Source organism: Cryptotermes secundus, unplaced genomic scaffold, assembly GCF_002891405.2.
Source record: "Cryptotermes secundus unplaced genomic scaffold, Csec_1.0 scaffold537, whole genome shotgun sequence".
NCBI lineage: Eukaryota > Metazoa > Arthropoda > Insecta > Blattodea > Kalotermitidae > Cryptotermes > Cryptotermes secundus.
Genome location: NW_019740661.1, coordinates 1,848,666 through 1,874,292, shown reverse-complemented (window position 1 = coordinate 1,874,292; position 25,627 = coordinate 1,848,666). Strand labels below are relative to the sequence as shown.

Below are 25,627 nucleotides of genomic sequence, written 5' to 3'. Positions count from 1 at the left end.
AGTAAAGTAGACTCCTTTTTGATATACTGAAAGCCTGTAACTTGTTCCGATAAGCGAATAAGAGACAAATTTCATGAATAATTATAATGATTTGTCTATCCTTTGAAGGTTCTCACCGTTAGATGTCGCTATATGTAAAAGCTATGCCATGGCTGGGCCATGAAGGCCCATGGGGTTGTGAGATGTGGAGGGTCCCACATTATCTAGACAATCGGCTCATAGATGGCGGTAAGGTTGTCAGCCTTACGCACCGGCCGCCCTTTATCCTCCAGGAAGATTCTTGGTATTCATTTGTATTTGAGACCTTTGAGACGTTTGAGACTGAGTCGACCTCAGGGCCATACTGCTGCACTTCATCGAGACTCGAACCTTCCGGTTGGCAGCATAGTGCCTTAACCAACTACACTATCGCGTGCCCCTGTGGCTAGATGTGTAACATTTATTAATTCGTGCGTTATTCACAATTAACGTTGAGATGCCGAGCTATAGATACTAATCCATGGTAGCGGGTAGTAATGCGCGATACCAGTTGAGTGGGTTTGGCCTTTCTGATAATGGAAGTTGATTGTTGCGAAGAATGCAATAAATAAAAGTGTTAGCGGATTATGTAAAATGTTAAATTGGCAGCACTGCTAGCCGTGCGTGAAGTCTGTATGGTCTGTGTAGTGAACGTGAATTTCAAATATGCGGTGCAAGTTGTATTTTAGTAGTGCCTGAAATATGCATCGTACACCAAACATAACAGCTTCATATTATGAACAGTGCTTATAATTTGAAGTATTAAGTGTTTTTGTATTGGATGTTGTGTCAAGAAAATTGACGTGTTTTAAAAAATGGGCAAACGGAAAGACACAAGTACAGAAGACGAGCTTGTTGTGGGTATGTAGCAATGTCGTAAACTATGACTTCTCTGCATTATTCTCATGAGGAATGGTGTCAGGTGTGTAAAATATTGTAATGTAGGTACCAGTATTTTCAGACTGAATTGCATATAACTTAATACTTTATAGTTTATCCAAAAAATAAAGTTGATTCAGAACTCGGTGGAAGAGTTGAAGCTCAGTAGGCCAGAAAACCTAGGGAAACAAGGAGGAAAGATGCATCTGTAAACTGTAATTTAACCCATGATGTAGTAATTAAAACTCTAGTTTGATATTTCAGATGTTTGAAGTTAGAAACTCTGCCTGGATTCAAGGTGGCCCTAAAGTTTCTCTTGGCGTTTTGCACTTCCTTCAGGCAAATGCTGGGGCAGTATACTAGAGTAGGATATAACTGCTTTCTTTTATTTATTCATTCATTTCCTTTATTTTCCATATATCCATACAGGCAAAAATCCTAGGATGTGGAAATAGTCCATAATGATGATTCATAATTCTGTTAATGTAATTTATATGTTTCAGATACAAATGAATTTCTACTGCAGAAGAAGCATAAGAAACATAAACATAAAAAACATAAAAAGAAGAAACTATTAGAAGAAAGTGAGGGTTCACAAGACTTGTCATTTGATGATGCTGATACAAGCAAACCAGCTCTTAGGTTAAAAATAAAGTTTGGAAAGGAAAAAGCAGGAGATAAGAAGTATGTATTGACCATTTAACTAAGGTACTTGGGGAGCACACTCTTTGGTTTTATTTGTATATTAAATGTGACCAGGCTTAGTAATCCATCACGAGTTCTCAAAGTAGCCCTCAGTTGTTCCATTGCACATCTCTCCAGGTTCATTGTTCATGATCATTATATTTGATACTGAAGGGTTGGTAGTTGTTTCAGATCCTGCCACAATTTAAGTGGCCAGACTGACAAAAGGGACACATGTTTCTCATGCCAACTGTTTCTCCCCATGTTTGGACCTGCAGTGCAATTGGCAAGCCCATAGGCCAGCCTAATAACAACTGAGCCTGTCCAAATTTATTCACAATTGTATGAATGTTATAAATTATTTGTTCCTGTTTTGAATAATGTCCTAAAACTTAATCTTCTCTTAACTCTTCTTACAGAACCACTTTTCACATAAGTATCATACATGAATACTCATTGTTGCAGCTTATAATTCACATGTGGCATTTTGATATAAATAATAACATGAGTGAGTCATAACTGCTTATTGCACAGAGCATAACAGCTTGAGGCTTGTCATTTATGAGTGGTGCTGGCACGTAACTCATAACCTTGTTTCATGCTAGCTGTTCAATGATTTATTAGGGTGATATTGAAGAAAATTTATAATGTGCATAGGCTGTTAGTTTCTGACCATGCCATGAGACCGATATGAGTAGCCCGTGGAATTTAAACCTGAAGGGCAGAGCATTTTGTGGCAGGCTCCCAAATAACATGCATGTATAACAGAGCTTCTGAAGTAACTGAATAAACTCATGAGTTACAAGCAATCATATCTTTATGATGTCTTATGTGAGACTCATGTTACATTTGTGTCTTTCTCTATATTATGAAGTATATATTCTTAGCGTGTTATTTTTTCTGTGCATTGTTTGTGTGATATGAACTTCATGGCATTGGAGATCATCCCAAGATTGTACCTTTTAAATGTCCAAAATTAAAATGAATGTATTATGTAAAAGTCATTTCCGTATATGTTTAGGCATTTGTCTGTGACCTAGTACAGCACCTAAATTGAATAGATTTCTTAAAATTTGATATGGAGGACTCAGTGTTGTCAGCCAACTACCATTTTCAGCCACATTGCCCTGCAATAGATCCTAGTTTATGTAAGGCCATAAATGAATTTTTTCATATTTCCACGGGTTCTGCTGAGCATTTGTGTGGGAGACCCACTAATTTACATTTTATTATTCCTTCCTTTAAGTAAGCTTAATAACATGAAGAATGCCTTTAGTTAATGTTGTGTGCCTTTCCAACCTTGTTAATTTCCTGCATAACTGACATATTTAGGAGGCAGGAGTGGTTTTAGCACCATTCCAAAATCCATTAACTACAGTAATCAATAATGATGATAGGAAAAAAAGGAATTTTGTTAATTATAATAACCATTTATGACTCTGATGATAACAGTGGAGACCAAAGTTCTTATTTTAAATGAATGAGTAACAGCCGGACCAGCTTCTAATCTGTTGTATGAGGGTTGGAACTTTAGTTAGTTATTTAGAGAGGGTGGGTTTCCCCATGCACCGCGACCGGTTTGATCTATTGTGCTTCCCTCTATGATATTCTACCAGCCTCTACTGACTTGGCGGTATCTATAATGCTTCCCCCATCTATCAGAGGCGTTAGAGACTACTGTTGGGTGGGAAATGTCCTTGAATTCGGCTCAGTGACCTCCTTAGGAGATATGAGGTTCTTTTACGTGCCGTAAAGCTACGACATGGGACCCACAGCTTAAAGTTCCTCCCGGAGGACTTGTTCCCTGCAAATTTCCACCCTTAAAAATTCTATGACCTCCGCCGGGTTTGAACTCGCATACTACGAGTCATGAGGTGGGAACATTACCTCTAGACTACGGAGGCTGCTTGGCACCGAGGTTGGCATTGAAGGGTTAATAGTGGCAACACTGCTGTAGAGATGCCATGCAATGGAACCAAATAATGTTGCTTATACCATACGTTAGTTACATACCTACCTTACCTCAGAGCAAATGGACTCTCCCTTCCCACATCACGCGCATGCACAGTGACAAGAAGAACAGAGCCTCATGTTAGCTGGCGGTCTAATGTAGTTTTGTCACGATATTTTCGAAACAGGAACAGCGGAGTTGGATAACGATTGAATGTGCCAGAGGCCGTACAGCACAACAGTGTCATCAAGGTCTTCAAGAGGCTTGCGGGGAATCTGCATTGCCTTACAGAACAGTGGCAAGGTGGGTAAAAGCCTTCAACGAGGGATGTCACAATGTGGCAGACATGCATCGGCCAGGTCGTCCTAGTGTCAGTGAAGAAGTGTATGCTCTTTCCTCATTACTGGAGAGTGATCGATGCCATATGATTCATGAGCTGGCCCGAGAGACAGGATTAGCACATACAACTGTGCTTCACATTCTGAAAGAACGCCTGGGCATGAGAAAAATTGCATCATGATGGGCTCCGCATGATTTTATGGAAATGCAGAAATGGCTACGATACGATGCTGCTGGTAACCACTTGGAGCACTATGAGTGTGAAGGAGAGGCTTTCTTACGCCGTATCATTACGCTGGATGAGACTTGGGCCAAATGGGACAGTAGAACTGTGAAACATGCATCTATTTTGTATCAGTTGTAAATAAATAGTTGCCACTATTAAAGTTCCAACCCTCATATATCCCCTTGTAGTTAGCACCCTGTCAGCCCTACCATTCAATTAAGTGTAGTACTGTTATCACTTTAGGAGCCAAGATAGTGTAGTCTGTATGGGATCTGGCTAAGCGGCCTCCGTAGTCTAGGGGTAACGTTCCCACCTCATGACTCAAGGTATGCGGGTTCAAACCCGGTGGAGGTTGTGGAATTTTTAAGGGCGGAAAAATTCAGGGAACAAGTCCTCCGGGAGGGACTTTAAGCCGTGGGTCCCGTGTCGTAGATTTATGGCACGTAAAAGATCCTCATGTCTCCAGGAGACCTCTGAGCAAAATTAGGCAACAATTTCCCACCCAAGTAGTTTCCAATGCCTCTGGTAGATGGGGGAAATATCAGGTACTGACGGCTGACCTCGTTGGCTGAACGGGGCTGATAGTACGCACCAGTACCGGTAGGGTATGGAGACAGTAGAAATTAAAGGGGGATGCACAATGGACCAATAACTGGTCTAAGTGCACGGGAAAACCCACCCCCTCTAATAATAATAATAACAACAATAACAATGGGATCTGTCTATGGGCTGGACGACCAGGAGGTTGGAGTTTGAGTCCTGGCAGGGTCAAGAATTTTCTCTTCTCCACATTATCCAGACCGGCTCTGGGGTCCACCAAATCTCCTATCCAGTGGGTACTAGGGGCTCTTTCCCAGGGGTTAAAGTGGCCGGTGCGTGAAGCTGAGAGTTCACCTCCAACTAGTGCTGAGGTCAAGAAAATGTGGATCTATACATCCGCTCCCCCATATGCCTTCATGGCATAATGATTAATTAGTTAAGTACAGGGACAACTTTACCTTTACTGTTATCACTTTGGTACTGGAAATAATTCCAGCCATAAATATTGTGACATTATGAAGGCTCCATGATACCAATGCACTCCCCCTCCCCAGAAAGAAGGAGACTAAAAGTTTGACATACCCTAACTGAAGTGGTGGAAAACTAGACAACTGCTTGTTTACATTTTCTTCTCCAAATTATCTGAAACACCCTCCTAAGTTTGGCTGTAGGACCTTGAGTCATTCTGTATAGACTGAATCATCTGAAGCAAGGTAGACATTGTAAGTTCTTCCTTAGAAGTTCTTGTGCATGTATTTGCATATGTGTAACTTTTTGAATGTATTTTTGTTTCCTGTTATCTGTTGTCTTTGGAATTCTGTGAGGATAGTTTGGCTTTTATGTTTTCAGTGCCAGCCCATCAAGTTCCAGTGATAAAACAAAGGAGAAGGGCTCTCCGGCTAAGGTACTCGATAAGCCAGGGCAAGTGGGCTCCTCTCCAAAGACATTAAAAAGAAGGAAGGGTAAAGGCAAGGATAGTGGAACATCAAGTGAAGAAGAAAGATGGCTGGATGCAATTGAATCTGGAAAACTAGAAGAGGTTAGATCTTACTCCATGCAAATAATTACATTATTTATTAAAGCCAGAGCAAGACTGCTTGCTATGCAACTGCCATTTTCACTGTAGAGGGCCCAAGTTGTGTCTAGTCCATCAGTATCTAGTTTTATTTAGTCTGTCAGTAGTGCAGTGGTGTCTCCGTACGAGGAACATTATGGATCCTTGGACGTTTTTGTGCATAGCAACATTAATACGTATATTTATCATCCAAAATAACTTCAGTAAAGTGACTGGCTATGGGCTGGATGGTCAGGTTCATTTCCCATCACTGACAGGGATTTTCTTATGCTACTTTGTCCAAAGTGGCTGTGCAGCCTCCAAGTTTTGTGTTCAGTAGATACCAGGGGCTCCTTCCCCGGGGAAGAACTTAATGTTTAGCATAATCAGCTGATGCCTGAAGGAGAAAGCTTATAAAATCAAGTGTAAAGTTAATGATATTGTATATGTTTTGTGTATTAGTATCATGTCACTGTCCTTTATATCAGCATTTCTGAAACCTCCTTATGATGGCACCTTGAGTCAAGTTTCTGCTTTGGAGTGACCCTTGCCCCTTCTGTACATACACATACACAGTTTATGATAAGTTGAATCTAATGAGTATTAGGGGGGGGGAGAACTTTGTAAAGAAGAAGATGAAATTCGGAATTCAGTAACAGAATTAAAAGAGAAACAGTTGCAGTGTCTTCCCCATAAAAAAATTGGTAGACTAAGGCTGCAAAGAAGCAGAAAAAGCTGGCAAGAAGTTGAAAAGAAAAGATTGTGGGAAGAAAGAAGAGATTAGAGATTCTTCATCCAGTACCCCATATAAAATGGAACCAGTGCTGGAAAAAGAAAAGAAAAAGAAACAAATCTCTTCAAGAATATGGCAGAAGTCCAAATATCTTGGAATATCACTGGTAGATCAGAATGATATTTGTAATGAATGTGGGGGATTCACGAGGATGGAGATGTTTGCTTCTGCCCACCTCCCCATGTATTGTGTATGAATTTCTCCCCCTTCCCAAAGCAACCTCTTATGAATGAAAGCTGTTTGTTGTAGTGAAAAATAGTCACAAATTAATATACTTTGTTAAAGCAAAGATTCATGAATCAAGTGTCTGTAAAATGAGGGATACCTGCATTTGATGGTGAACTAGGATAGTGTAGTTGGTATAGCTACTGTGAGTCCCGGTGGGCACAAGAATTTTCACTTCTCCATGTCATCCAGACTGGCTCTGGGGTCCACCCAACCTCCTATCCAATGGATACCAGGGTCTCTTTCCCCGGAGAGTAAAGTGGCTGGAGCGTGAAGCTGACCACTCATCTCCAACTAGTGCCGAGGTCAAGAAAATGTGGATCTTTACATCCACTCCCCTATACGGCTTCATGGTGTAGTGCTTAAATACTTAAGCACAGACAACTTTACCTTTACCTGTATTTGGTGTGAAGTAAAAGGTAAAGTTGTCCCTGTGCTTAACTAACTAAGCACTACACCATGAAGACATGTGGGAAAGTGGGTGTATAGATCCACATTTTCTTGACCTCGGCACTAGTTGGAGGTGAATGGTCAGCTTTCTGCCCCTGCTGCTTTACCCCTGGGGAAAGAGCCCCTGGTACACATTGGATAGGAGGTTAGGTGGACCCCAGAGCTGGTCTGGATGACATGGAGAAGAGAAAATTCTTGACCTTACTGGAACTCGAACTCCGACCTCTTGGTCATCCAGCCCATAGCTAGTTGCTATACCGACTACGCAATAAGTAACGTAAGAATGTTGAAAACTGCTTAATCAGGAACTACACAGTATTATATCTTAAAATTGCAAGGGTATGTGTGATGCATGTAGCATACACGAGAGGAACACTCACGGAGAGGAGTCACATCAGGTAGCAAGTCATAGATGGTTAGATGATCATAGAGAAATAGGATATGAAGATGTGAACTGGATGGGACTGGTTCAAGATGAGCATCCAGTGGTCTGCGTTGGCAGGCATTGTGATGAGCCTTTGAATTGTATGAGAATGGGAATTTCCTGACCAACTGAATAACTACAAGTTCTTCATGGAAGATTTTGCAACATGGTGTTATGTGTACCATTTGGCTACATTCGTGAGACTGGCACATGAAGGTGAAGAAAGTACCTAGAATTTCAAGTTTGTGGCATGTGTATATTCATATATATATATGTTTTAGTTCTTTTATTTGAATTTATTTTGTGAATTTATGGGATTTTAAATCACTGCACATCATACCAAGGAACAGTTTCAACTTTTATCTTTTTCTGAAAAGCTGCCATGTATGAAACTCTTTGCTTTACAGGTAGATGATGAACTGAAGAAAATCAAACCTAAAGATCCAAAATTGATGACAGCTCGACAGAGAGCCATGTTTGAGCGGAAGACAGACAAGGAACCAAGCCCTGGAGGAGAACAGCTTTTGGCTCTGCCATCAGGTAAACTGAGTGAGAGCTTCCATTGTCATTGCTGAGAAACTGAGTGCCTATCTGAATTAGGATGTTTTATTTTAATGTTTACTCATGGAGCTGAGCCCTTCTTGAGGAGCTGCCAATTCTGCAGCTACTCAAGAATTTCCCAGCATTTTATGGAACCTGAGGGTTCATTACCATTTTCACAAGAGCCCTCCACTGGTCCTTATCCTGAGCCTGATCAATCCAATCCATACCATCCCATCCTATCTCTCTAAGATCTATTTTAATATTGTTCACCCACATATGCCATGGTCTTCCCAGTGGTCTCTTTCCTTCTGGCTTTCCCACCAATATTCTATATGCATTCATTGTCTTCATTCATGCTACATGCCCTGCCCACCCCATCCTCTTTGACTTTTTCATTCTAATTATACTTGAAGAGTACAAGTTATGAAGCTCCTCATTATGCAGTTTTCAGATTCATGTGTTTTAGTTCCTGTTCGTGTATTTTCAGAGGACATATTTTGAATGACTGGATCAGAAATATGATGGCAATATTTGAAACAACTGAGTATTTTCTATATATTGTTATATAAAAATAATTGATAGAATTTGTATTTATAGGCCAACATATCAGAATTTCAAAGCAGTTCAGTTTTTATAGTGTATCTGGCCAGAGGAACATAATAAGTCAGAGAAGATGCAGACATTTTGATTGAACTCAGGTGTAAAGTGTGTGACTTGCATTTTGATGGGTGGAATGCCTGTTTTGAATCCCAGTTAGGTTTTTATGTTTTGCTTGATGTGCTTTGTGGATTTTTCATGATCTGGGGTAATGCCTCAAATATGAGTCATTAGGCTGCATGGAGCAGAAACCTTCTTGATAAACTGATAGTTATTCAGCTGGTCAGAAAATTCACAGACTTTTATAGAACCCAGCAGTTCATTGCTATATTTACACTTGTCACTCGACTCTGTTCTGAGTCAGTGAATCTCCAATGTGATCTCATCCTTTCAGACTTCCAGATTAATTCCAGATTAAATTAAATGTCTGTGTATCCATAGTCCGTCAATAATGCAACAATTGAAATCTCTTAAAATTTCCTATTAAAATTTTTCGTAAAATCCTGTTCCACCTCAAAAGTGGCGTCGTCCAACACCACACGCTGCCAAAGGGAACAACACACAAGCAAGGAGCTTATTACAGATTGCAGATGTAGCAAAACAATGGACTAGCAAACAGAAAAACAAGCTGCAGAAACAAACCAAGAATAATCACATGGCTCTAAATAAGTGGACTACACCCCTTATGAAGTGGGATGAGATTTTATGAAAAATTTTAATAGAAAATTTTAACGGATTTTAATTAATTATTTTTATGCTATTTTTAAGCTGCGGTTTTAGCTCACGTCAGAGCAGTGTAACAGTTTGGATGCATTAAGACACTTGAAGATGGCCATCTATGGCCGAAACATGTTGCGTTAAGTGTTAAATGGTGAATAAGCAATTGTTGCATCATTGACAGGCTGTGGATACATAGACATTTAATTAAAGATTGCAGAGGATGCTGAAGTACAGAATTCCAGATTAAAATACTGCATGAATTTCTCATCTCCATTCATGGTGTATGTCCTACACAAACAATTCTCGATCACTTTCTCACCCCAGTGATATTTGGTAGAAAGTATAAATCATGGTAGTACTGGGGAGCTGGGATTCTTTTTTTAATATTATAGTGTTTATACCTAGGTTCCCAAGTGATCTCTTCAGATATTATTTGTGAACTTTCTTGTATGCTACATTTTCAGTTGGTCTTATCATACTAAAATAACTGAAGAAACCAATAGCAAACTAGATAAATACGCTTCAGAGATGTATGATGTCTGTGGTTGATGTGTATCAAACTGACATTCATTGAACTGTTACATTTGGGGTTCTCTCTGGTTTCTTAGTTTCTTCTATGGCAAAGAAGTTTTGAAGACACCTGTAACAGAATGCATGTTAGAGTGAGCCATGAATAAATTGGATTTATCATATCATACATTGTGGTTGCAGCCTGTTCTATGGTTGAAAAGTCAGTACTTTGATTTCACTGGGTAACAGATGAATCAATTTTTTCTTGCATTTTATGTCTACCTGGATTCTCATTAGATGTAACGTCAAACTTTCGGGATGTTCCTTTTTGGGTTTGACCCAGGGGGAGGGCTCTTGTGAAAATGGTAATGAATGTTCTGACTCCATGTAACGCTGGAATTTCTTGACCAGCTGAGTAACTATTAGCTGCTCAGGAAGGACTCTGCTGCGTGAACTTATGTAGTTAGTGGACTCAGGAGAGGGTTAGGACAGTGTACGAGGCTCGTCCACAAAGTAAGTTTCCCTGAGGCCGTTTACAGAAACAAAACACAATTTCATGGAAATATTTATTGCAACAGATACAGCAAGTGTTCAGCTATTTTTCAACATAATCACCACCGGAAATGAGACATTTGTCATACCGTGGGACCAACTTTTGAATACCTGTGTCATAGTAGTCTGGCGCCTGGGATTGGAACCACTGTGTGAGAACCATCTCCGCCTCTCTGTCATTCTCAAAACGCTGACGCTCACCGGACAGGAATTTCTTGAGGTGTAGGAAAAGATGGAAATCACTGGGAGCGAGGTCCGGGCTGTAGGGTGGATGATAAAAGACCTCCCATCTGAACTCCTGCAGGAGACTTGCTGTCCATCAAGCCGTGTGCAGCCTAGCATTATCGTGCAGGAAGACAATACTGGCACTAAGCATCCCGCGCCGCTTGTTCTGAATGGCCCGTCGCAATTTCTGCAGTGTTTCACAGTAACGCTCAGCATTCACTGTCTCACCTCTGGTCAGGAAGTCGGCGTGGAGAACGCCCCGTCTGTCCCAGAATACCGTGCACATCACTTTCCGCGCCGACGTCTGCTTGAATTTCGTCTTACAGGGCGATCCACTGTGACACCAATGCATTGACTGCTGCTTGGTTTCTGGGGTAATGTGTGCAATCCACGTTTCATCACCTGTGATGATCCATTCCAGAAACTCGTAGCCGTCATCATGGTACCGCTGCAGAAAGGTCAATGCTGACTCCATGTGCTTTGTTTTGTGTTCTGGTGTCAGTTGCTTCAGCACCCACCTGGCGCACAATTTCCTGAACAACAGGTGCTCCATGACAATTTCGTGCAACAAGGTGCGGGAAATCTGTGGGACACGACTGCTGAGTTCCGCAATTGTGATGCGATGATTCTCCATAATGCATTCCCACACAAGCTCCACCAGGTCATCTGTAATGATGGATGGCTGCCCACTGCGCTTCTCATCATGCACACTTTGTCGACCTGCTGAAAATTGTCTGCACCAGCGACGCACGATCTGCTTGCTCATGATGTTAGGTCCATAGACCCGGCACAGCTGATGATGAATTTTGATCAGCACTATGCTCTGTGCATTGAAAAAGTTTATCACTGACCGCACTTCACAGTTGGCGGGAGCCTCCATCTTCAACAGCTGCAACGATGCTACTGTGGGAACGCGGGAAATTCCGTTTGTGCATGCGCCATGCTACGTCATTGCTCTATCACGTACCCGCAGTCGCTTCGCGCAATATAAGGTTTGCTAGCTGTGGGATGAGTGGGAAACTTACTTGTGGACGTGCTACGTAATTTAAATCCATTGTCATACAGGTTTTTGTGGCAAACTGAAGGAGCTTTCACTATGATTAGAATTCTAAACAGTGTAGCAAACCCCATATTCTTAGGCTTAAATTCTGTTTTGCCAAGATTAAGTTGGGGATATAACCAACTTTCAGATTTGCCATTTTAATATAAAATTACTTCTTGGGTTAATATTTGTACTGAGGTCTGCCATTTCGTAAATATTGTCACGTGTTGGGTATGTCACGCGACAAATAACTTCACATGGGTCTTGGATTTAGTGAATCTTTATTGAACACTCACTCTTACAATTATTATCACTACAATATCACTTGACTTCTGGCCCATTACTCAAATTTGATGTCTCAACTATCCTTGACCGTGGTTGGATCTCAACTGTCTCTGGCGGCGGCTATCCCAAGATTGTCTCGTTCTGGTCTCTGTGTCGTCTTGGCTCTGCTTATATAGGGGTTATGCGGACCGGATACCAGACACCATTCTTCACGGTTCCGTTACCGCTGTTCAGACAATCCGTTGTTACGGGAACGCTCCTTATAGAACACACTGATAATGTGTTTCATCTCATCCGTTGTTACTCAACGAAAATTTGTTGCCATGATTTGTTGCTGTGGGAACTCCCCAATTTCCATGTATTTGTTGCCGTGGAAGTGTCTGTTCCAATTGTAGTGGTTGTTGCGGCGATGGATGGAACGTAACATGTCACATTATAGTCGCAGAAGCCTAGGAAGTAAGAGGAGGAGTAGGAGGATGGAGGTAACTGCATAATGAGTAAAAGGTAAAGTTGTCCCTGTGCTTAACTAATTAAGCACTACGGTATGAAGACGTATGGGGGAGTGGATGTATGGATCCATATTTCCTTGACCTCATCACTAGCTGGAGGTGAGCAGTCATCTTCACACCCCGGCCACTTTACCCCCTGGGGAAAGATCCTCTGGTACCCCTTGAGTAGGAGGTTGGTTGGACCTCAGAGCTGGTCTGGATAATGTGGAGAAGAGAAAATTCTTGACCCTACTGGGACTCAACTCCGACTGCTTGGTCGTGGAGCCTGTAGTCCATCACTATACTGACTATGCTATCAAGGCTCACCAGTACTACCATAATTTATACTTTCCACCAGATATCACTGGGGTGAGCATGTGACGGAGAATTGTTTGTGTAGGACATACAGCATGTATGGAGATGAGAAATTCATGCAGTAATTTAATCTGGAAGTCTGAAAAGATGTGATCACATTGGAGATCTATGTACAGATGGTAGGGGGATCTTAAAATGGGTTGTAAGGAAATGCAGTGTGAATGTGTGGATTGAATTCATCTATTTCAGGATGGTCTCCAGTTGTGAGTTCTTCTGAAAATGGTAATTATCCTTGGGTTCCTTAGAATATGGGGACTCTCATTACTAAATATGTGTTTCTTAACTTCCCAAGACGAACTCTTACTCCATAGAGTGAGCAGTAATAATGCACTTTGCCATATTACTTGTCTATTTGAAGGCCTGAATGATGTTGAGTCACTTTGTGTGTTTATGTGTATATGTATTTGTTCTTCATTGCTTGTAGGTTACAAGGAGAAAGTCATGACGGCCGAAGCAATACAGAAGGCTGCCCTCAAGTCCCAGAAACGAAAACAACTGGCTGATGAGAAGAGGGAAAAGGATAAGGTAATATGACATGGGGGGGGGGTGTAAATTGTGAAACTTGGTCTGTTATAGTAAGGAAGAACAGGGAATTCAGGAAAACATTTTAACCTAAGACGTTGGAAGTGAATCCAGGTCGGAAAGAACTGGGTAGTGAGGAGCTTTATAATCAATACTCTTCACCAAATATTCTTGAGATAGTCAAATCATGGAGGATGTGATAAGCAGGACATTTGGCACAAGTGGGAGACACATGGGAAACTTAGGCATAGATGAAAGAAAGTTTTTAAGTTGATTACTTAATGATGCTGTTAGTTGATGCTAGTAAGGAGGTTGGTCTAGAAGTAAGTGCACAGAAAACTAACTATATATTGCTGTCTCTTCACCAGAATGCAAGGCAGAATCATATTATAAAAATATATAATAGATTCTTTGAAAAACGTGGCGTAGTTAAGATATTTAGGAACATCAGTAACAAATACAAATCTGATTCATGAGAAACCAAAAGCAGATTAAATATGGGTAATGCTTGCTGCCATTCAGTTCAGAACCCATTTGTCTTCTCATCTTCTGTTTAAAATGTAAAGGTTGAAATATAAGAAACTATAAGTTTGCTTGTAGTTTTGTATGTGTGTGAAACTTGGCTCTAACATTAAGGGAAGAACTAGAATGAGGGTGTTTGAGAACAGGGCACTGAGGACAATATTTGGACCCAAGTGGCACAAAATACGAGGGTTGGAACTTTAATAGTGGCAACACTGCTGTAGAGACGCCATGCTACGGAACCAAATAATGTTGCTTATACCACACGTTAGTTACATACCTACCTTACCTCAGAGCAAATGGACTCTCCCTTCCCACATCACGCGCATGCGCAGTGACGAGAAGAACAGAGCCTCATGTTAGCTGGTGGTCTAATGTAGTGTTGTCACGATGTTTTCGAAACAGGAACAGCAGAGTTGGATAAAGATTGAATGTGCCAGAGGCCATACAGCATGACAGTGTCATCAAGGTCTTCAAGAGGCTTGTGGGGAATCTGCATTATCTTACAGAACAGTGGCAAGGTGGGTAAAAGCCTTCAACGAGGGACAATGTAGGACAATTTTCGGCCGCATGCAGCGCAAGCTGTGGCTGATTTGTTCGATCGATGGGGCTTGGAAGTGCTTTACCATCCACCATACTCCCCGGACTTAAGCCCTTATCACTTCGACTTGATTCCTAAGATGAAGGAACCACTTTGTGGCATTCACTTCAGAACTGTTCCAGAGATTCTTCAGGCAGTAGACTGCTCCATTCAAACTATCAATACAACAGGCACTGCTAAAGGTGTCCTACGACTTCCACATCGCTGGCAATGGGTGATTACTTTGAAGGACAGTAAAACTTCGAAACATGCATCTATTTGGTATCAGTTGTAAATAAATAGTTGCCACTATTAACGCTTTGCGGACTGGTGGCATATTTTTATGCCCAGCGCTTTTAAACGTGGCAGACCAGTGGCATATTATTATGATTTTAGGACACGTTAGATTGTAACACACTATGCCTTTCTCTGGCGCTATCCAAATGAAATGAGTGCTGTGTAATATTATTCCAGAATGTTTGCTTAGTATGCAGTAACTTGATCTTGCTGTTTGGATTCCCCCTCCAAAGGAAAAGGATCTTTGACCCTTCAAGCTCTTATGTACCAGGCAGGAAGTTAGTAGTGCAATGAGTCAAGGACAGAAGTGGTTGAAAATCAAGCAATATCTGACTTGTTCTCTGAGCTATCTGACGTTCCTTCTGAGGTGTGTAGTGATAGTGATTTAGACAGTGGCAGTGATGGGACAACAAACACTTGTGGCCACAGACAATAAAAGTGAAAGTAGCTCCGATGAAAATGCAGGTAGTAAAATTGCGAGGACAGCCACATTGGGGAAAGTAGACAAAATGCCTACTTTGGGACAGTTTACTGGAAATCCAGGGGTGAAACAAATTCCATCAGACCCAACGCAAGTGTCTGAAGTAGCAGAACTGTTTTTTGGAGATAGGAATACTCATGTTGTGAATATGATTTCCACAATTTACAATTCGAGCATGGTTGATGTTCAAAGGAGACATGGACAAGTAAAGAAGCCTATTTGTATTTCTGAGTATAATATGTTCATGAAGGGAGTTGATAGAGCCAATCAATACCTGGCCTATTATTCTCTTCCTAGGAAAATAATAAAGTGGACAAAGAAAGTTGCCTTGTGGCTTATAAACTGTGCCATTTTCAATTCATTTTTGGTTTACAAAAATCTAAACCCTGATTTGAAATTGAAATACAAAGCATTTCTGATGAATGTGGCAAAGGCGTGGGCTACAGACCAGATGGTGGTAGCAGAACCAGAGTCAGGCACAGACTTAGTGAGACCGGGCCCATCAACTCCCACCCCACGCAATCCTCATGTGGACACCCCTGGGCAACTCTCGGGTGATATGCAGAAACATACCATCATGAAAGTTCTGAAGAGTGAACATTCCAAGGGGAAGCATCCTTCTAGGCAATGCTGTGTTTGCGCAGTACACAACAAAAGGAGTATGACTGTCTACATGTGCAAGTTCTGTGTAATGCCACTTTACAAAGTTGAATGCTTCCAGAAATATCACACTCTCAAGCACTTCTAGAAGCACTGATAAGTGTTCTCCAAAAATTTTAGTTCATGAAATTAATAAGGAGGTTTTATATTAATTTTTAAAGTGAACAGTGCACAAGTTAGGGTGGTAGGTTTAAAAATGCCAGTCCCCAGTGTGATTTAAATATTTAAATTGCCAGTCCGCAAAGTGTTAAAGTTCCAACCCTCATAATAGGAGGTTGGAGAAAATTGCACGATGAGGAGTTTCATAACTTTTACTCTTTGCCAAGTGTAATTAGAGTGATCGAGTCAAGTAGGATGAGATAGGCAGGGCATGTAGCAATGGTGGTAAGCTTACTTTGCCTGATGCTTGAATGAATTTTAGAACCACTGAGGTATTATTTTCTGACAATGTATGTTGCAAATTTGGGCACCTAAGAAGGTTTCCCACATTAGAGAAGTAGGCACTCAGTTGCTTGTTTTAAATAACATAATTGTTAATGCAAACAGTAAATGTTCACAAGTGTCAGGTATACTTAAGAGTCATGGGACTTGTCTTGCCATTAAAATATCCTACCTATGCTAATGGATGTGGCCTTCATATGTGATACATTTCAAATGTTGAAAGGTTGGGTATATTAAACTTTGGGAATTAAACATGTGATTGGTCTTTCAGAAAAAAACAATGGAGAGATTATTGAAGAAACAAGAGTCAAAAGCTGGGAAGAGCAGCAACAGGTCACGATCTGCTCGAAAGCAGGTTCCCCGAGTGACTTATCGTAATACAGTGGATGGTATCAGCATATCACTCCCTCCAAATATGGAATTCCCTCTGCAGTTACAAACTATAGTTGGGTAAGAATTTGCTGTGTGGCTGTTGAACATGAGTGCTTCATGATAAGATAATTATTAGATATGAAACTCGGTACCCATAAAATAACAATAACAGCACCCATTAATATAAAAATTCCCAGAAAGCAACACGTTTAGATTTTGGATAATTTCTTTGGAAAGTGTCCTTCCATTTACATCCCTGAATAGTATCTCAGGGAAAAAGGACAGTGCTTAATTAGCCATAGAGTGCTTGAAATATTGTGACATGTTGACCCCTACCTCCCCAGCTGCACGTAGCGGTAACGTAACGCTCGCGTAATAGGCGAGTAATCACCCCGCATCCTGGCAGCCATGCGCGGTGACGTCACGAGCGGAGCCGAAGAGAGCCGAGCGGAGCCGAAGATAGCCGAGCCCCGTAACCGGGTAACTATGCAAGGCGAATCAACAGCGGTGATGTAACCGGACAGCGTGGCTAGCAACAAGGGTGCCTATTACGTGGCCGTATTGTCCAATCGAGGCTACATAGGGAGAAGCGAAGGCTATTCACAGTCAGTTCTACTGTAGCAGTCGGCGACTTGAGTTGTACTGTAACAGTCGCCGAGTCGAGTTGTACTGAGTCAGTCAGTGAGTTCTAGTGTGGCTACCAGCGAGTTCTACTGTAGCAGCCGCCTAACACAGTTGTACCGAGTTGTAAAGTAACAGCCAGCCGACTACAAGTTGGAGTATAGCAGCCGTCGCGGAAAGAAGAACCGGACGTGTGAGTGATTGTGTAATTGGGAGTGTGTGATACAGTGATACATAGCTCCCCTACTGTAAACGTGTAGCCTACTGAAGACAGACTGAGCTGATTTGCGCATAGGGTTATAAATCGTTAAACCCCGCAACAGTGGTAACAGATTAATGCGATTAGGGTTATAAAGTGTGAAACCCTGCAACTGTGTGATAAGTAATTGTAGCCGTTACTTGTAGATTGTTAAATAAGCCAATTAACCATCTCTACGGCGTCTTCGGTAACGTAAACACGTTACACTGGTGTCAGAAGTGGGATCAGTAACGTAAACACGTTACAATATATTGCACAAAGTCAGCTGCTCAACAGTACATTTAAAAAAAATGGGAAAATGTACACACTGGTATGTTTACTTTTAATGGTATGTTTCAGTAAATAGGATGAAGAAGTAAAATTGTAAAGCTTCCAGCATTAACCATTGGATGCTTCAAAACATGCCTAAGAGAAATTAGAGACCATGAACCAGAGATAAGATTTTTGGAACAAAAATGTTTATATTCATTAATATGTTTTGCAAGAGGATTAGGGTTGGGCTATTAACGGGTGAATGTGATTTAGATTTTATATGCATCAAGGAAAACTGTATATTTTCTCCATTACACATCAACAAAATTTTGATAGCACAGTTTAATACAGAATGAAAGGTATACAATATTTTTTAGTTACTCTGCATGTATGTGATGAATAATGAATCAAGACGGACACGAGTTTCCTTTTTCAAGTGATGATTTTTATGCATTATGTTTTCTGACCAGTCTGTATACCATTTATAGACTTCTGTGTTAGAATTCCATATAGAACCAGAAGGAGCTTTGGCATATTGAAGGGATATTGCTTCCATCTTCTGTCTGGAGGATGGAAGGAGTGGGCTCTTCTGAAATATTGTAAGCTTCTTTCAGTAGTAACACCATGGTAACAGAACATGAAGGTTTGACATTGCTAATACCATTGAACACAGTTCTAAGCCTTTTCCATTCATCTCACAACCTACTACCATAAATTTTCTCCCATCCCTTTCTTTGTCTTCCAAAGTGGCTGTTTCTCAGGAGGTTTCCCTACCACCAAAATTCTATATGATTCCTTGTCTCTGCCATCCTAGCTGTATCCCAGCTCATTCAAGCTTGCCTGATTACACTACCCTAATGATGCTAGGGAACTTCCATGAATCAAAAAGTTTAATTTTATGAAATGTTCTGAAGCGCTCACACCACCTTTATTTTTCTTATGTCCAAATGTACTGCACTAGATTGAAACCCAGAAGACCATATTGAGAAGTAAGTGTTCATTTGGAATGCTGTTGTCAGTTTATGAAAGATGTATTTCAGATATTTCTTAAAGAATTGAACCAACTGAGCTTGTTAGATAACAGTATTTAAAATTAATTATTTTGCATAAGGAATTTCTCATTTGAATAAGGTGCACGTTACTAATATATGAGGGTGAGTCAAATGAAAACCTTAAATTTGTAATAAAAAATGGAAATTTTGAACCATTATCCTGTAAGTTAGTAAGCATGCTACAAACAGTGTGCAGAATGGCCTGTAGGTTGCAGCATAGTGCAGATGCACGAACACCGTCACAGCACCAGTATAAGATGGCTGCCCCACTTGAGACTTGCACCAGGGAAGAACAGCATTCTGTTATTCGGTTTTTGTGTAGTGAAGGCGTGAAACCTATTGAAATTTATCGAAGAATGAAGTTTCAGTATGGTGATGCATGCCTGTCACAGCAGCAAGTGTACGAATAGCGTAGGAAGTTTGCAAATGGTGTGACTTCAGTGGAAGGTGCTCCTCGTCCGGGTCAGGCACATCAAGTTGTGACTCCAGAGAACACTGCAGCAGTTGAAGCCATAGTGAGGGAAAATCGCCAAGTGACATTGAATGAAATTGCAGCAAGTTTAAACATTAGTCATGGTTCAGCACACCACATTGTGCACGATGTGCTCCAGTTTCACAAAGTATCTGCAAGATGGGTGCCACAGCAGCTGACTCCTGAATTTAAAGACCGACGTATTGATGCTTGTGAAGAACTTCTGCGGCGCTTTGAACGAGAAGGTGATGACTTCCTTGCAAGAATCGTTACTTGGGACAAAACCTGGGTTCACTTCCACCAACTGGAAACGAAGAGAGTGAGCAAGGAATGGCGCCATTCCTCATCTCCAAAACCGAAGAAGTTTCGAACACAACCATCAGCAACGAAAGTTATGCTGACTCTTTTGGGACGAAAAAGGCATCAACTTGGAGCACTACACACCTAGAGGGACCACTGTCACCAGTGTATCATACTCAGATCTAAAAAATCATCTTTGGCCTGCAGTCAAATAAAAGCAACATGAATTGCTGTCCAGGTATCCTTTTGCAACATGACAGTGCAAGGCCCCATACTGCCCGTACAACAGTTGCGACAATCAATGACCTGCATTTTGAGTGTCTTCCTCATCCGTCATACTCACCAGACCTTGCCCCAAGTGATTTCCATATGTTTGGACCACTACAAGAAGCAATGGGGAGGAAAGACATTCCGTTCTGATGAAGAGGTACGTCACATGGTTAATGAGTGGTTGCGCGGACTACCAAAAGAATTTTTTTCCAAAGGAATTCATGCAATTTGTAAGTGCTGGAGGACTTGCATTGAGCGTGGGGGAGATTATGTTGAAAAGTGATACAGCTTTGTACCACTTGTGCACAATAAATAATACTCAAAAAATATTTAAGGTTTCCATTTGACTCCCCTACGTATTATATGGAATCATGATAATTGCACCGTAAGTTAGTGGGTGTACATGTTTAGATTAAACAAAACACTGTTACACAAAAATACAAGGTGTATCAGAAAGTTCCTGGACTGTTGTTGTAACTGCCTCAGTGAAAGCTGATGAGAGGTGAGGCCAAGGTCACACTTCCGCAAGCTTATTGCATCAGTCTGCCACATGATACCATGCTGTGAACACGTATTGCTTTTACATGAGTGTTTTCGACTTTGTGTTTCATTCTGTCTGTGATGGATGGCAAAATTGAGCAACACGTCTGCATCAAGTTTTGTGTGAAGCTCAGTAAATCTGCTACTGAAACCCTTCAAATGCTTCAGGAGACTTTTGGAGAACATTCTTTAAGCCAGACAGTGGTTTCTGAATGGAATTCACGTTTCAAGGCTGGTCGAGTGTTGGTTGAAGATGACAAATGTTCAGGGCGACCAAGCACCAGCAAAATGACAGAAAATGTTGAAAAAATTTAAGAACTCATCCACGAAGACCATCACGAAACAATCCATGAGTTCGCACATGCCGTTGGGATCAGTTATGGAGTTTGCCGGATCTTAAGAGAAAATACGAACATGGCGCCGCATTGCTGTGAAGTTTGTTCCCTGACTCTTGACAAATATTCAAAAACAGCAGTGTGTAAATATGTTTCTTGAGCTATAAAAGAAGGCTTATGAGTACCGAGCTTCTATCTCTAGGATCATAATGGGCGACAAAAGTTGGATTTATGGTTATGATGCAGAAATAAAGCAACGCTTGTTGCAGTGGAAGAACCCAAAAAAGGCATGGCAGATCTGGAGTTCAACTAAGAGCATGCGCATTGGGGTTTTTTTTTTTTGACATGAAGGGGATTGTTCACCATGAATATGTTCCTCCTAACACTATGCTTAACTCTGATTTTTACAAGTGCCCTGACATTTTGAGGCACTTGAGAGAAAATCTGCGACGAAAAAGACCAGAACATTGGCACAACCACAACTTTCTCCTTTATCACAACAACCCCGCCCACACGTCCCTGAAAATCACAGAGTTTGTGACTAACAACAACATGGTTATCGTTCCCTATACTGTCTACTCTTCAGACGTAGCCCCCTGTTATTTTGCTTTATATCCCAAATTTAAAATTAAACTGCTGGGACATTTTGAAACAGTGTCTGACATTCAAAGGAATTGCAAGTGGTACTCGACAGCATTAAGGAAAATGACTTCCATTGTGCTTCTGAAGCATGGAAAAAATGAAGGAATCACTGTATATGTTACAAGGAGACTATTTTAAAGAAGATGGCAGTCAAAATTGAGTAAGTTAACCCAGCATTTCTTTTTTTGACCTAATCTGGGTACTTTCTGATAGCACCTCATACGAGTATGTTGTGCTTCCTACTGACCATTTGTACAGCCACCACAATCTGCCAAACATAAAGTTGTCAGATACCCTTTATATATAGAATGGTCACTTATTTTGCCTATTTTAAATGTCCAGTAAAAACTCTGTGTCTAGATGCACACCTGTCCCATGCATGTGGGGTTCCAATACTAATAGTAGAAATCCTTATACATACAGGGAGGTTATTTGAGAGCCTGCTGCAAATCTTTTGCCTGGTCTAGCAGGAGGGATACACACTACTTTCATTAATATTTCTGTGCATGTTTTGACCCACAGTGCAATCAGTAAGGGTGTACACCCATATGTCACAGAAATGTAGTTCTTATTCAGAAAGAGAGAAAAATTGAAACTCAAAACCACAGTCTAAAGGATAAACTGAAGGGAGTGTTAAGGCCTAGTAGTGGTTTCATCATACAGTATTTCTCTCAGCTCCATCAGGAGGGAGGAGGTGGTGCAGCTCTTGCATGATGGGCAGGCATTTGTTGTGTGCAGAGTTGGCACCAGTTTGTGCACTCTTCAGCATTTCCTCACTGAGTGTCTGTTGTATAAAGGAAATGTATTTCCCATCTTCATGGTATGTTGCATGACACCCTTGCAATATTGACAGGCGATAAATACATGGACGTTCTGGAACAATATTGGGCTCTGCAAGTTGATTCAATTCATTGTTATTTTGTTATTTTAACAATTCTATGTTTTTTATTTATTTGTCTCAAGTTCTATTGCATGGATTTTAGGACTCTTGTGTCTTGGCATTTTGTACCAGTTTCAAATTCCACTTACTGAAAATTTAATGCTTCTTTGACACCTGTTCTTATTTCCTGGTATATAGATTTACACTAGTTGTGAAAGAATTTCTTAGTTTGGTGGTTTATACAGGTGCAAACAGCCATGGAAGCTGATAACCCCAACACACACAGAAATGCACACACATATTTACAATGTTTACAATGTTTTTCCCACATTGCCTTTCTGGTTCGTTATTTCATATGGTACATGGTACGTATAGGCCCATTACATACGACTTTTGGTTTGAAGCAGTCACATTATATTGGCATGTTATAGACATCAATAGTCAGGGTGAGGGTGGATCTTGAAGTAACTTTCATTAAGTGTATTTCTCTCTAATCATACATAAAACCAGTATATTACACTTTCAGAATTGTAGTCCACACTAAAGTCACTTTCTACATAATCACCCTATAAATTGATACATCTGATAAGTACATCAGTTTACTGATGCCATCTTGCAAGTACTGTGTACTCTTTACTTGGAGTCATGCCTTTGTCACTTGCATGCAGGACTGTACAGTGGATGATGCAGAACTTCCCAACCAAACTTTTGCAAGCCATTCTCTATTCATGAAAATAGCTTTCTGATTCACCCTCATATATTTCCGTTAATTTAAATGATTCCTCCATTCATTAACAGTGCTTATGGTATTGGTGGAAAAACTGATTCTTCCGTTATTGTCAGTAGGGCTCCTCATGTCTCATTCTCTTTCATTTTAATATTCTGTGAATAGTATAAAGTTCCTCTTTATATGATTTTCTGGATTCTCTCTTGGGTAAAAATATTCTCCTCAATGCCATGTTCTCAAACACCCCCAATCTGTGTTATTTTTTTAAGGTGAGAAATTAAGTTTTTCACCACTGTAACATAGTAAATAAATTATGATTGTGTTTTCCAAATTGGAATTAGAGATCAGATTTAATTTGTTTAAATGACATGGCTGAGGTGCTCAGGAAAATAATAAGAAGGGTGAAGTAAGTAATTTAGGATGTTACATAACAAGGAACTTTGTGATGTAGACAGGTCATCTAGTGTTGTTAGTGTAGTGAGATCTTGGAGGCCAAACAAAAGACTGTTCATGTGGCTATGCTGAGGGTATAAAGAATGCATACAGAATTCTGGTGAAAAAACGTGGAAAACGCTCAGTTGCAAAACTGAGGAGTTTGAGAGGATAACATGAAGGTGGAACTGAGGGAGATGGGTTGTGAGGATAGGGGTTAATTATTATTATTATTATTATTATTTTACTGCAATTGGGTGTTCACCCAGTGGCAGTAGAACTTACACTTATACAGGCAAGTAGAGACTATAACATTAGGGAACAATACAAAACAAAATACATTACAGAGAACAAGGTACACACAATGGAACTGATTCAGAATTGTGTCCAGTGGTAGGCTTTGAAACAGGGAATGTTAAACCATCAGGTTCTGGTAGATTCTAAAGGGTTGTAACAATGGTGTATAACGGACAGAATTATTAGTTTTTTTTTACTTTGTCCACCATCCAGTGTTCTCTAGTTTTTTAAAATAGCAAATGATGGACAAAGTCAAAATAAAGCATTAATTCCAAGCATCAGCACTGTTATTGTTTCATAATTGGGACTTTATTGGTTTCAGGAAACCTGTACTTATACCAGTTCAGTGTGGAGTGGAAGGTTGCACTAATATGAAGAAATACGGCTGTTCCAAAACAGGAGTGCCGTTGTGCAGTCTAAAGTGTTATCTCAAGAACATTGCAACAATAGAAAATCCAAGTTGAGGATACTCAGAATCATAAATTGTCTTTGTCCCATAATTTATTAGTTTACTTCACTGATATAATGTGAAATCACCATCCACGTGTATCTAATTTATTTCCTTTTTGTTGATCAAATACTAGTATGTCCTTGACATGTTTTGGTCATAAGCTGGTCATTTTCGCGGGGAGACCAAATATTAAAGGAAACTTTACAATACATGTACATAAAAGACTTAAACCATTTACGACTGATGGGTCAGAGTTCAAGTCCCGGTAGAGTGAAGAACTTTCTGTTCTCCTCGTCCAGACTGGCTCTGAGGTCCACCCAGCCTCTTATCCAAAGGGTACCAGGGGCTCTTTCCCCAAAGGTATAGTGGCCAGGGTGTGAAACTGACAACTCACCTCCAACTAGTGCCGAGGTCAAGAAAATGTGGATCTATACATCCATTCCCCCATACGCCTTCATGGCATAGTGCTTAATTAGTTAAGCACAGGGACAACTTTACCTTTTACATATAGGGATGAAATTCATGGTTAAGATTAATGTTAAGTTAATGTGCATTAATATAAATATCTGTCAAATACAATCTGGTCAGATTAGGTCTGTGTCATAGAGTATCATGTATTATAGACTCATGTTGATATGATATGTGGCATGGTATTGGTTCCAAAGAGATGAAGTACCTCTTGACTTCTCTGTACTGCGCTGAATTGAACATTAAAAAGCTCACCAAATTCTACCCTACACATCCGTGAGAACTCAGATCCTGCCATCTGACTGCACTGATATACTGAACACTGACTGACTCACTACCCACTCGTCTGCTCTTTGCTGCATTGAACTGAGCTGGGTCTTGAGAGAACTTGTGACTTGTATACAGATAGTGCACAGCCCTTGTTGTGTGCTTATGTAAACACCACCTTGTTTCTGTCTGTTTATGAATGTACCCCCATAATGCATGCATCCTTTGTACCTGTTTCCTCATTACTGCTATCTTCATTTGGCAAACGCTGGCTCTGAGACAGTGACTTGTGTACATAGTGCTCGATAAAGAAGGATACTTTCCAAATTATTGTCTGGTTGTTTTTCCAAATACAGTGGAAACTCGCTTAACAAGCACCTCTCATAACGAGCAAGACAAATTGTAAAAAAAGACTAGCTTAACGAGCGATGTTTCACATAACGAGTGTGAGAGAGAGCAAGTCCCGGATTGTGCGCTTGCTACATCAGTCTGTGTTTAGCACTCATTCCACTAGCATCTTAGTGTCGCTTGTGATCAGACTTATTATTTGTGACATTTTTGTGTGCA

The 25,627-nt window shown here is 40.6% G+C and overlaps 1 protein-coding gene across 1 annotated transcript; it reads left to right on the top strand.

Annotated features, from left to right (window-relative positions):
- Nucleotides 1-409: 409 nt before the first annotated feature.
- LOC111872516 (INO80 complex subunit B) lies at nucleotides 410-24,693 on the top strand. Its single transcript, XM_023866515.2, has 7 exons — nucleotides 410-879; nucleotides 1,401-1,581; nucleotides 5,487-5,676; nucleotides 7,991-8,123; nucleotides 13,345-13,445; nucleotides 16,695-16,873; nucleotides 24,197-24,693. Exons 1-7 carry the CDS (start codon nucleotides 834-836, stop codon nucleotides 24,336-24,338), a joined length of 972 nt encoding a protein of 323 aa, XP_023722283.1. The 5' UTR covers nucleotides 410-833; the 3' UTR covers nucleotides 24,339-24,693.
- The last annotated feature ends 934 nt before the right edge of the window (nucleotides 24,694-25,627 follow it).